Here is a 13413-nt window from a genome sequence, read left to right as displayed (position 1 = left end):
TATAACAGAGAAAATGAGCTTTTAAAAATATAGTTTATGAACTAGGAACATTCAAATAAAATTGGGAATTTATTTATGTATTTATTTTGAGATGGAGTCTTGCTCTGTCACCCAGGCTGGAGTGCAGTGATCTTGCCTCACTGCAATCTCTACCTCCCGAGTCCAAGGGATTCTCGTGCACCAGCCTCCCGGATAGCTGGGATTACAGGCGTGCACCACCATGCCCGGATAATTGTTGTATTTTTAGTAAAGAAAGAGTTTCACCATGTTGGCCAGGCTGGTCTCGAACTCCTGACCTCAAATGATCCACTCACCTTGGCCTCCAAAGTGCTGAGATTACAGGTATGAGCCACTGCACCCAGCCAAAATTGGGAGTTTAGTTCATAGTAATGTACCTGTGTTAATTTCATAGTTGTGAAGAACATCCCCATGGTTGCATAAGATGCTTACATTGAGGGAAATCTGGGTAAAGGGTAGGGGTATACAGGGACTGTCTGTGCCATCTTTGCAACTTTTATGTAAATCTAAAATTATTTCAAAGCAGAAGTTTAAAAATATGTATATTCCTTAGGATCTATGAGGACTCCAACCTGGAGGTTGTGAGGAATGAATGTCAGTGACTTGCTTTGCTTCCTGCCCCTCTAGCCTTGCTCGTGGGCTCACACCTGCTTCCATTGCCTTCTCTGTCACTCCGTAAACATGAGTAATGGACACCATACATAGTTCCTTCTGTTCTTCACAGTGGCCTCTTTACTTAAAGGAAGACAAGGCATTTACACGGAGAACGAGAGAAGGATGGGAGCTGTGATCAAGATCCGATTTTTCAAAATCATGCTGGTTTTAATTATTTGGTAACCTTTCTTCTATATATGTGTATTTTTATTGCCAGTGGGAAGGGCTATGGAAACAACTTGCCATGTTGCATGTGTGACCAGAAGTTCCAAAGGGAAGAGCCTTTGGGAAGGAAATCTTTGAGACTGTGCTAGGTACCCTTTGAGGAAAGGTACAGAGGACAGGGGAGTAAGTCCAAAATTCATGAATTTCTGGAAAAACATTCAAATCTACTCAAATTATATATAAAGCCCTTAGGAAACAAACACCCAAGTTTAGTTTTGAAATGTCCCAACCATGTGCATTGCTGGGGTTAACCAAAACAAAGGGGTTGTGTATGCTTTTTTTTTTTTTTTTTTTTCTGAGACAGGGTCTTTCTTTGTCACCCAGGCTGGAGTGCAGTGGCTCACAGCTCACTGCAACCTTGATCTTTAGGGCTCAAGTGATCTTCTCACCTCAGCCTCCCAAGGAGTCTCACTCTGTCACCCAGGCTGGAGTGCAACGGCACGATCTCAGCTCGCTGCAACTTCCGCCTCTCAGGTTCAAGTGATTCTTCTGCCTCAGCCTCCTGAGTAGCTGGGATTACAGGTGTGTGCCATCACACCCAGCTCATTTTTGTATTTTTAGTAGAGTTGAGGTTTTACCATATTGGCCAGGCTGGTCTCAAACTCCTGACCTCAAGTGATCCACCCGCCTCCGCCTCCCAAAGTACTGGGATTACAGGTGTGAGCCACCACACTCAGCTGGTCATGCTTTATAAACTCACCCATTTGCCTCACTCCTGACACCAGAATTCCTGTGCCTGACAGAGGGGCAAGGGCATGTCTTTGGTCAAGAAGGTTGGAGAACGGCCTGAGCACTTTGTCTCTCCTCATTTTTCCCCACCACTGGTATCCTGTCGAAACCTTTCAGGTGGATACTTTGAAAACAGTCCTGTAACCAATGCAAAAAATAAAACTGGAATCAGAACATGCTGCACTGTGGTGAATCAGTACCTTGCAGGACAGGGCAAGTACTTATGATGTTAAAAATTCACCTGCGTTGGTCGTGGTAGCTCACACTTTGGTAGTTGGAGGCAGGAGTATTTCTTGAGGTCAGGAGTTCAAAACCATCCTGGGCAATACAACAACAACAATTAGCCAGGAATGGTGGCACATGCCTATAGTCTCAGCTACTCGGGAGGCTGAGACAGGAGGATCACTTGAGCCTAGGAGTTCGAGGCTACAGTGAGCTATGATCATGCCACTGCACTCCAGCCTGTGTGACAGAGCAAGACCTTGTCTCTAAAAAATAATAGTAATAATAATTCACCTGATATGAGCTTTGTTTGGACACCTTTCTTGGAGATATATAAGTCATCTCCTACTAAAAATACACTCAGTTCAACATTTCATATTTCACTGAGCCACCTAAAATAACATTGAAAAATGCTATTATAAAATGTCAAGAAAAAATTGTTTTGATCTCCATGAAAACTGTACATTGCTCTTCAAAAAAAAATGAATTCTGGGTTATTTGATACAGTGCTAGAACCTTACATCCTGATGTGGTGTTGAGTGTTACTATTGGAAGGATTTGCTGATCTGTGCTTTAGACTGAGAAAACAAATTATATTTTTTAAATTTTTAGTGTGCTGGTTCCTCTTAGTTTCATTTCTTTTCTTTTTCTTTTGAGACAGGGTCTCACTTTGTCCCCCAGGCTGGAGTGCAGTGGCACATTCATAGCTCACTGCAGGCTCGATTTCCTGGGCTCAAAGCGATCCTCCCACCCCAGCCTCCCAAGTAGCTGGGACTACAGGTGGGCACCACCACACCTGGTTAATTTTTTTTTATTTTTTATTTTTAGTAAAGACAAGTTTCGCTGTGTTGCCCAGGCTGGTCTTGGACTCCTGGGCTCAAGCAATCCTCCTGCCTCAGCCTCCCAAAGTGCTGGGATTACAGGAGGGAGCCGTCGCACCTGGCCCTCTTAGTTTCTTACTGCAGAAGTGGCCATGTCTGTACCGAGAGTTAGTACTTTTAGGTCTTGGTAGAAATTCTTCTCTGACTCTCCAGCATTTAAAAACGAGTTTCATTGCATGTTCTCTTTACCTGCTGCCATTTTCTTTCTAACAGTTGGTTGTCGAATATCATCAATGAAAGCCTTTTATTCTATCTTGAGATGCAAACAGATATCAATGGAGGTTCTTTGAAACCTGTCAGAACTGCAGCCAAGACCACATGGTTTATTATGGTAGGTCAATCTGTATTTTATTTTAATTAGTTAATTATTGAATTAATTAATTTGTTTTAGAGACAAGGTCTCACTCTGTCACCCAGGCTGGAAAGCAGTGGCATGATCATAGCTCACTGCAGCCTCAAACTCCTGGGCTCAAGCAATCCTCTGTCTTAGCCTCCTGAGTAACTGGGACTACAGGTGTATGCCACCACCCTGGGCAATGTAGGGAGACCCCATCTCTTTTTTAATTATCTAGATTTAACATTTTCTGTTTGAAAAAAATCAGAAGAAAAAGGAGCAGTCAGAAGTACAATATATTATATTTAAATACAGGATGAGTTAAATAGGCTCCTGGCCCTAGTGTGCTAGCTGGCTGTTTTGTTTGTTGCTGGGATCCTTATTAAATGCTTCAACTCTGGTCAAACAGTTTGGTGCAGTGTATCAAAGCTCCTGGCAGTCTCACAATATCAGAGCATGGATCTTGAAGGAATGTTTCAGACCATGAAAAAGCCACACAGATGAAGGTATTCCTGGTAGCATTATCCTTCATAATCGTAAAGCATTATAGGCAACCCAGATTTCCAAAAAAAAAAAAAAAGAAAGAAAGAAATGGTTAAGTAAATTATGGTCTTTCATCTTGATGGAATATTACTCAGACATTAAAAACGATGATTATGAAATCTCTGGTATTAACTGGGAATACAATTATACCAATTACAACTACAGAAAAACATGTTTATCTTTTTTTCAACGGGGAAACAATGAAAAAACAAAAGAAATGAAACAGAAAAAAATACACATATTGGATGGACATACATGAAGAGAATGATGGGGTAGAAGCCCCATGGGCAGGTTGCCCCAGCGCTGTCATTCTCTCACCTTTATAAGAAGAAATGCACACGTGTTGTTGGCAGGGAGGTGCATATTGTACTATACAGAATCCATATTTATATTGCTTTTGAAATGGGGAAAGTCTCATTCACAAAGACTTTCAGATGGAACCAGCACCAGCCCTTCCCTCCCTGTACGTGGTTTGGAGCTTGGCTGGCTTCCTCTGGTGAATTTTATGTGTCCTCAGCACACACGAGTGGAGGGATGTTTCCCAGACTCCGTCTGAGCCTCAGGAACCTTTATTACATCAAGTGCTCCCTTGGCAGCACAGGGTGGCAAACTGGGGAGAATAGAGGCCCCCAGGCTGCAGGAGGAGCTGGCTGTTCAGTTCCTGTGCTACAGCGCTCCCTCTCCCCTTCTCCCACTTCTGTCCTCTTCTCCTCCCCCACCCTCCCCTCCCACTTTCTCCTTCTCCTGTCTTCCCTGCTCTCTCTCGTCCTCTGTCCCCTCTCTTCCCTTCTCTACTCCAGCTCCTCCCCGCCCCCTCCTCTCCCCACCCCCCTCTACTTTCAGGCACCCTTGAAGGTACAGTACCTACTGTGGCCAATCTTCATCTTGCCCCAGACCAACCCACCAACCAGTCAACCAGCCACCAGCCAACCCATGGTCACTTCCAAGCGAGCCCAGCCCTGTGGGCATCCTGAGGGGAGTGTGTCACTCTGTGACAGCCCAGGACTCTGACTTCTGCTATGCTGCACTGACTGCCATGTGTTTTTCTGTCCTCTCTCCAGGGAATCCTGAATCCAGCCCAGGGATTTCTCTTGTCTTTGGCCTTCTACGGCTGGACAGGATGCAGCCTGGGTTTTCAGTCTCCCAGGAAGGAGATCCAGTGGGAATCACTGACCGCCTCGGCTGCTGAGGGGGCTCACCCATCCCCACTGGACTCCCGGGTGCCCCATGAAAACCCTGCTTCCAGGAAGGTGGCTCAAGTGGGTGGGCAGACTTCTGACGAAGCCCTGAGCATGCTATCTGAAGGTAATGCCCTGTCTGCCACAGCAGGTAGACTTCGGGGTCCCAGGGCTCCCCTTGGAAAGCCTTAGAGGATTCTTTGTCGCAGGGGCTGTCCTGTGCATGGTGGGGTGTTTAGCAGCACCCTTCAGGTGGACTCACTAGCTGCCAGTTGCACCTCCCCCCCCCAATTGTGACAACCAAAACTCTTTCCAGACATTGACAAATGTCTCCTGGGGGGCCACAGTGGCCCCCAGTTCACAACCAATGTCTCAGAATAATTAGGCTTGGATCTAAAAATGTGATTTTTTTCCAGATGTTGTCTGAGCTAAATGCACACAAACACAAAACCAAAGACAAACATCACACAATCCCATGATGGGGTGTACCAAAATAATGTTGAAATTTGGAGTAAGAAAAATAATATGCAGAAAGATGTTTGGAAATGGCTTAAGGAGTTCCGTTTTCTTTTCCATTCCTACTATTCAAATATGTTGAAGGGAGGCCAAGGCAGGTGGATCACTTGAGGTCAGGAGTTAGAGACAAGCTTGACCAACATGGCAAAACTCCATCTCTACTAAAAATCCAAAAATAGCTGGGTGTGGTGGCTCATGCCTGTAATCCCAGCAGGTTTGGGAGGCCAAGATGGGTGGATCACCTGAGGTCAGGAATTCGAGACCAGCCTGACCAACATGGTGAAACCCCGTCTCTACTAAAAATACAAAATTAGCTGGCATGGTGGTACATACCTGTAATCACAGCTGCTTGGGAGGCTGAGGCAGGAGAATCACTTGAACCTGGGAGGAGGAGGTTGCAGTGAGCTGAGATCGCGCCATTGCACTCCAGCTGGGGCAACAAGAGTGAAACCCCGTCTAAAAAACAAAACAAAAACAAAACCAAACAGATACATTGAAGGAAGGTTCACTTTCAGGTGACAAGCTTGGTTTACTTTGAAGACCAAAAAATATGGTGATGAACTGATGAATTGATTCCATGATACAGTACTGTCTGGTTGAAATTGGGAGACATGAATAGAAAGAGATAGTTCTGGCTGAAGCTAAAAGACACAGAGAGAAGATTTATTTACAGACTTTCCATCTGGTACAAATAGTTCACGAAGCATGAGGGACCCACCAGCTGGAACTGCTGTTAGTCTGTAGAGTTACTGATACCATCTGGGGAATGAAGCAAAAAATGTTATCTTGAATTATTTGGCTTTGCATTCCCATCCTGGTGTTTTAAAGTGGCTAAGCAGATATTTGACAGTCAAATAAAACACTGGAAATAACAGTAGAAGTCCCCTGCACTCCACCCCAATCACTACCACCAAACAAAATCCATCAGCATTTCCTTACCTCCACTCCCTCCGGCAAGCTGTTGCATAGATCTGCTGCTCAAAGGTTGGATGTTTTCACATAGAGGTTTTAGAAAAAGCAAATACAGATCCAATAGAAAAATAAGCAGGGCAGCCATCCCTGGAGGCTGCTCTCTGCAAGGGCTCCCTGTTTTTGTTTTTTGAGACAGGGTCTCCCTCTGTCACCCAGGCTAGAGTGTAGCGGAAGGAACATGTCTCACTGCAGCCTCCACCTCCTGGGCTCAAGCGATCCTCCCACCTGAGCCTCCTGAGTAGCTGGGACTACAGGTGCACACCACCATCCCTAGCTTATTTTATTTTTTAGTTTGTGGAGACATGAGGTCCCATTACGTTGCCCAGGCTAGTCTCAAGTTGTCCTCCTGCATCAGCCTCCCAAAGTGCTGGGATAATAGGCTTGAGCCACTGCACCTGGCCCCTTGGCTTTTTTAAAAATTTGAGATATAATTAACATACCATAAAGTTCACCCCTTTAAATGGCACATTTCAGTGGTTGTGCACACGTCACCACTATCTACGTCAGAACATGTTCATCATTGCAGAAAGAAACCCTGTACCCCCAGGGAGTCATTTCCCTTCTCTTCTCCCCAGCCCCTGGCAATCATGAATCTCCTTTCTGTCTCTATGGCTTTGCTGTTCCAGACCTTACATAGAAAGAGCATTGTGTAATATTTGTCCTGTTGTGTCTGGTTTCTTTTACTTCGGATAGTGTTTTCTAGATTCGCCCATGTTGTAGCAGGTGTCAGAACTTCATTCTTTTTATGGATTGATAATATTTCGTTGTATGGATACACCTATTCTTTTATTTATTTATTTTTGAGACAGGGTCTCACTCTGTTGTCCAGGCTGAAGTGCAGTGGAATGAACATGGCTCACTGCAGCCTTGATCTCCTGGGCTCAAGCAATCTTTCCACCTCAGCCTCCTGAGTAGCTAGGACAACAGGCAGGTACCAACACACCCTGCTAATTTTCTTTGGTTTCGTGTGTGTGTTTTTAAAATTTATTTTGTAGAGCTGAGGTCTCCCTATGTTGCCCAGGTTGGTCTTAAACTCCTGTAAATGATCCTCCCACCTTGGCCTCCCAAAGTGCTAGGATTATAGGCCTGAGCCACTGCACCTGGCTCACTCTTATTCTGTTAATAACTACTTATGACTGCCCAAAACTCTACCAGGCTCTGTACTAGGAGCTGAGTGGGGTGGAGATACTGGAGATGTGTAAACCTGGCCCTCAAGGATCTCACAGTCTATTGGAGAAAATTAAAATACTTAAAAAAATCATTCTATTCTAACAATAGAACAATCAATGGAAATACCACTTGGAGAAAACACTGAAGGAAAAGGAAAGAACAACAGGAAAGCCTTTGAGAAAACTGAGAAATACAGTCAGTATTGTTTTATTGTGGGAAGAATTCCTGTAAAAATGGCAGCTGCCGATTTAGAACTCCAAGTGACATATTATTAGGTAACATCTGTCAGGGTTTTTGAGGACAGAGCTTGAAGCATAGAGTGAGTTTTCAAAATTAACAACAAACATCTGCAAAAGTATAAAGTGGCCTGGCCTGGTAGTATGAACCTGCATCCCCAGCTACTCAGGAGGCTGAGGAAGGAGGATCGTTTGAGGCCAGGAGTTGGAGTCCAGACTGGGCAACATAGTGAGACCCCATCTCTTTAAAAAAAGTATAAAGTGGTGGTGCTACTGAGGTGGTGGTTAGGGTCATAAGTTTACATCTAGTCACCCTTTGAATATCTTAAAATTGCCCATAACATGCAGTCATCACCATTTTGTATGGTAACCCTATGCAGGAATTTGCATACATTAATCTAAAAAGAATTAAAAAGGCTTTTATTCAGAAATTAATTTGCTGCCTAGGACACCTCACATTTTTTAATATTTCCACATTTGACTTTTGGCTCTCATCACCATTGTATTGTTTAGGGACAATTTTAGGATCCCTTCTAAATCTTTCCTGGTTGGTATGTCTCTGAGGCCACTTGCCTGTCACCCCAGAATGTGCTTCCCTTCTGTCAGTGGTGGGGGAAACGCAGGTGTCATTCAGATTTTCCTACCAGAGCTTTACCAGCTTGCAGGCAGCAGGATCCCTGGGACTATGTAAATCCTCACCTACTCTCCCTGCCATACCTCCCCAGCCGCTCACTAAGTAGAGGTGAATTTGGGTAAGTGAAGTGTGCATCGGATACTACTTCTATGCATAAAGTCAAGGAAAACCCCTTATCAGGGCCGCTTTCCTATTGGCTGCACCTGGTCACTACTATGGCCGATACAGAAAAAACTTAGTCATGGGCTTCTCCCTATGTAGACCGTGGATATAAAGCTCAACTTGTTCATCATACCCTTCAGACCCTACTGCTTTGGGTTTCACTACAAGACAAATAGGCTGGCATGGAGCTTTATTAAGTATCTGACATGGTGTCTGGAACTTACTAGGTACTTCACACAAGTTAACTGAATTTTGTCTTAAGCAAATGTTCAACACCATTTTAGCAGGGATGGGTGAGTGTTCCTGAGAAGTATAATTTGTGAAACTCACAAGTAAGTAAGGACAATACTATTTTTTTTTTTTTAAAAACCTGTGAAGGGTTAAAGGAACACAGGCAATGCAGGACTAAGATGGTTTTGGAACACTGGTGAGAGTTCCTGGAGAAGGTGATGTGCGGGCCGGGTCTCAGATGGTAGAAGAGCATAGGCAAAGGGGAGACAGAAAATCCAGATGAGGAAGACGCGGTGTTGAGAGTTAGCATAGGAAGTCTGCGTCTTGTTTGGGGACGGCTGTGGCTCAACGTGGTATGGAGGCGTTGGGGGAAGCTGGAGAAGTGGTGAAGGGTTTATAAAGATTCTGCTAAGGCATTTGGGCTTTATCCGGTGGCCAGTGAAAGGCCAGTTAAGGTTTTTAAGTGGAGAGACACTGCAATTTGCTTGTAGGACCAGCCCAGTGCATGGGCGTGGGAGAAAACACGTAATGCATCGTGTTTTGTGATTGTGGCAGCAGTTTCCATTGAGGGGATCTGTGTCTCCGCTTAGGGAGGCGGAGAGCCGCTGGATGCAGCTCGGTTCCACGTCCCGTCACCATTGTGCCTCCTTGCTGAACACTCTCTGCTCATCAAGTCGAGGGGTTTGGATCTGGGAGAATCCTGAAGAGAGTCATTATTAGGGGAGGATTGTGCACTTGAACTGCTTTTGACTCCCTAGATGTGCAGGCACCCAACTCCTGGGCCTGTGCTGGCTCTCAGGAGACCCAGCCCCTTGGTACCTCCCGGTTTCCCTCCAGGGAGCGAGCCAGGGGGACATGGCCTGGCAGGAGGGGTGGGGCCTGGGTGGAGCTTATAGAGCCTGGCTGGGGCTGTGTTTTGGGGTAGGGCCTGGTGAGAGGGAAGGGGCAGTCTGGCAGGAGGGATGTGGCTACTAAGAGCAGGGCATTTCTGGTGGGAGCAGGAGTATAGCTCTTTCCTGGAAGACGAGTGTGCTAGTACACAAACTTGCAAGATTTAAGGATCATCCTGGGGAGAAGCCCAGGCGATGAGGCTGAGGCTTGGGGCTTGTTGGGAGTGGAGGGGTCCTGGTTAGGATAGAACACAGGTGCTGTGTTCCCACACAGGTGGGGTGAGGCCCATTCAGAGCCCAGGAACATGGCCAGAAAGGAGCGTAGCTGTCTCTCCCACAATGCCTTTTATCTCCCCCAAACCCACCCCACCATTCTTGGTTTGACCGTCAATCCTCCTTACTCTCCCACAATTCCGTTTCTCCCATAATTCTCTGTCTCTACCATAATTCTCTGTCTCTCTCACAATTCTGTGTATCTCCCACAATACCCTGTATTTTCCCCAATTCTGTATTTCTCCCAGAGTTCCATGGCTCTCCCATAATTTGGCATTCTTCCCCACAGTCCCGTCTCTCCCACAATTCTTTTTTGTCTCATAATTCCCTATTTCTCTCACAATAACATTCTCCTAACAGTTGTTTTCTCCCACAATTCTCCATTCTATTTTTTCTTGAAAATCTGTTTTCTTCTATAATCTATTTTCTTCTTTTTTTTTTTTTTTTTTTTGAGACAGAGTTTTGCTCTTGTTGCCCAGGCTGGAGTGTAATGGCGTGATCTAAGCTCACCACAACCTCCGCCTCCTGGGTTCAAATGATTCTCCTGCCTCAGCCTCCTGAGTAGCTGGGATTACAGGCACCCACCACCATGCCCAGCTAATTTTTGTATTTTTAGTAGAGACGGGGTTTCACCAAGTTGGCCAGGCTGGTCTGGAACTCCTGACTTTGTGATCTGCCTGCCTTGGTCTCCCAAAGTGTTGGGATTACAGGCATGAGCCACCGCGTCAGGCCTCTTCTATAATCTATTTTCTACCACAATCTGTCTCTCCTACAGTTCTCCATTCTCCACTCTAATTTGTTCTCTCCCACAAGTCTCCATTCTCCACTCTAATTTGTTCTCTCCCACAAGTCTCCATTCTCTACCACAATTCCCTGCTTGTCCCTCAATTCTTCCTCTTTCCCATAATTCCCCATTCTTCCCAATAATCCTTTTTTCCACAGTTCTCTTTCTCACAATACCTTGAGTCCCCCACAATCCCAATCTTTCCCATGATTGCTCGTTTCTCCCACAATCCCTTTTTACAATTTTTCATAATGCCGTGAATCTTGCATAATACCTGGAATCTCCCACAAACCTTGTCTTTCCCACAATTCTGTTTCTCACACAGTACCTTGAGTCTCCCACAATCCCCATCTTTCCCACAATTACCATTTTCTCCCACAATATGGCTTCATGGTTTTCCATAAATGCCTTGCATCTCCCATAATACCTGGAATCTCCCACAAGCCTTGTCTTTCCCACAATTCTGTGTTTCTCCCATTGTACCTTCAGTTTCCCACAACCCCCATCTTTCCCATGATTCCTTTTTTCTCCCACAATACGGCTTCACAATTTTCTATAATGCCTTGCATTTCCCATAATACCTTGCATCTCCCACAACTCCTTTTGTCTCCCACAATCCTTTCTCCAGCAATTTCCTGTTTCTCCCACAATCCCCATCTTTCCCACGATTCCTTTTTTCTCCCACGATAAAGCTTCAGAATTTTCCATAATGCCTTGTGTCTCCCATAATATCTTGAGTCTCCCATAATTCCTTTTGTCTCCCACAATCCTTGTCTTTCTCCAGGAATTTCCTGTTTCTCCCACTGTACCACATTTCTCTAACAATTTCTTCTTTCCCACATCTCTTCTTTCTCTCCGAATTTGCCATTCTTTTTTTTGAGATGGAGTTTCATTCACTCTGTCGCCCAGGCTGAGTGCAGTGGCACGATCTCGGCTCACTGCAACCTCCACCTCTCGGGCTCAAGTGATTCTTGTGCCTCAGCCTCTGGAGTAGCTGGGATTACAGGTGCACGCCACCATGCCTGGCTAATTTTTGTATTTTTAGTAGAGATGGGGTTTCACCATGTTGGCCAGGCTAGTTTCAAACTCCTGACCTCAAGTGATCTGCCCACTTTGGCTTCCCAAAGTGCTGGGATTATAGGTGTGAGTGAGTCACCGTGCGCAGCCAATTCTCCATTCTTCTATTTCAGAAATCTTTCTTTTATAATTGTATTCTCTCTATACCATATTCTCTCTGCCCTGTAATTCCATTTCTCCTACAACTAAATTCTGTACCATAATTCCTTTTCTCCCAAGATTCAGTATTCTCTCCCTCCATTTCCTGCTTTTCCCACAATTGCAGCTCTTTCCCACAATTCTCTATCCCACCCATAGTCCTGTATGTTTCCTACAAGTCTGTCTTTCTCACAATGCCTTGTTTTCCCATACTTCTTTGTTTCTCCCACAACTCTGTTCTCCACAATTGCTGTCCTTCACACAATTCCCTGCTCTCCCAGAATTCCTTATTTCTCCCACAGTCTTGGTCATTCCTACAATCCTCTGTTTCCTCCCATAATTCCCTGTTCATCTCACAATCTCTGTCTTTCTCACGGTTCTCTGGTCTCTCCCACAGTTCCCGGTTTCTCTCATAAGTCCCCATTTATCCAATAATCTTTGTCTTTGCCACAAATTCTCTATTTCTCCTACAATTTTTTATTCTTATCATTCACAAATCTCTTTTTCTATAATTCTACTTTCTGTTAAATTGTCTCACATGCAGTTCTTTTATAATTTTTCATTTTCTGCCATAATTTCTCTCCCCAAATTCAACATTCTCCTCCACAATTCCTGACCTTTCTCACAATTTCATCACTTTCCCATAACTCTCTAGTCTTTCCCATTAATCTTTTGTGCCTGGCACAGTTCTCTTTTCCACAATATCTTGCCTTCCACAATTCCTTTTGTCCACAATTCCTTATATTGCGCACAATTCCCTATTCTGTCCCACAATTCTCTGTTCTCTGCTCTCTCTCACAAATCTCTGTTCTCTCCTATAATTCCATTTTCTCCCATGATTTTTTTATTCCTCACACTTCCCTGACTCTCCCCAAATTCCCTTTCTGTCCCACAGTGCCTCATTCTCACTAAAATTCTTATTTTTTTCTACATTTTTCTGTTCTCTCCCACAATACCCTGTCTTTCCCATAATCCTTTTTCTCTTGTAAGTCCTGGTTTTCCACCATTTTTTCCCCATGAGTCTGTCCCTTCCCATAATTCTTGGCTTTCCCTCCAGATTCTGTTCCCTTCCACACTTTTCCATTATCTTCCATATTTCTCCATCATTCTTGTACATCTCCACTGTTTCTCTTCTAAGATTCTCCTTCTTTTTTTTTTTTTTTTTTTTTTTGAGACAGAGTCTTGCTCTGTTGCCCAGGCTGGAGTGCAGTAGCATGATTTCAGCTCACTGCAACCTCTGCCTCCTGGGCTCAAGCAATTCTCTTGCCTCAGGGTCCCTAAGTTCCAGCTACTTTTTTTGTATTTTTCGTAGAGATGTGGTTTCACCATTTTGGCTAGGCTAGTCTTGAATTCCTGACCTCAAGTGATCTGCCCGCCTTGGCCTGCCAAAGTTCTGGGATTACAGGCATGAGCCATGATGCCCAGTCTAAGATTCTCCTTTCTCTATCGCATTTTGTCTCTCCTACAAATTCTCTTTACCCAAATTTCCTTTGTGCCTCACAAAGAGAGAATTGTGGAACAGAACAGAAAGGAGTGGGGAAATTGG

At 44.7% G+C, this 13413-nt stretch overlaps 1 protein-coding gene across 1 annotated transcript in view; it reads left to right on the top strand.

Annotated features, from left to right (window-relative positions):
* Nucleotides 1-13413, top strand: part of GPR143 (G protein-coupled receptor 143) — a 42030-nt gene that overhangs the window by 22397 nt on the left and 6220 nt on the right. Inside the window, exons 6-8 of the mRNA XM_055267902.2 lie at nt 743-851; nt 2943-3060; nt 4668-4911. Of these exons, the coding sequence (XP_055123877.1) occupies nt 743-851; nt 2943-3060; nt 4668-4911 (471 nt within the window). The remainder of the gene's footprint in view (nt 1-742; nt 852-2942; nt 3061-4667; nt 4912-13413) is intronic.

Source organism: Symphalangus syndactylus, chromosome X, assembly GCF_028878055.3.
Source record: "Symphalangus syndactylus isolate Jambi chromosome X, NHGRI_mSymSyn1-v2.1_pri, whole genome shotgun sequence".
NCBI classification, from domain to species: domain Eukaryota; kingdom Metazoa; phylum Chordata; class Mammalia; order Primates; family Hylobatidae; genus Symphalangus; species Symphalangus syndactylus.
Note: the sequence above shows the minus strand (reverse complement) of the source record. Positions and strands in the feature narration are given on the sequence as shown.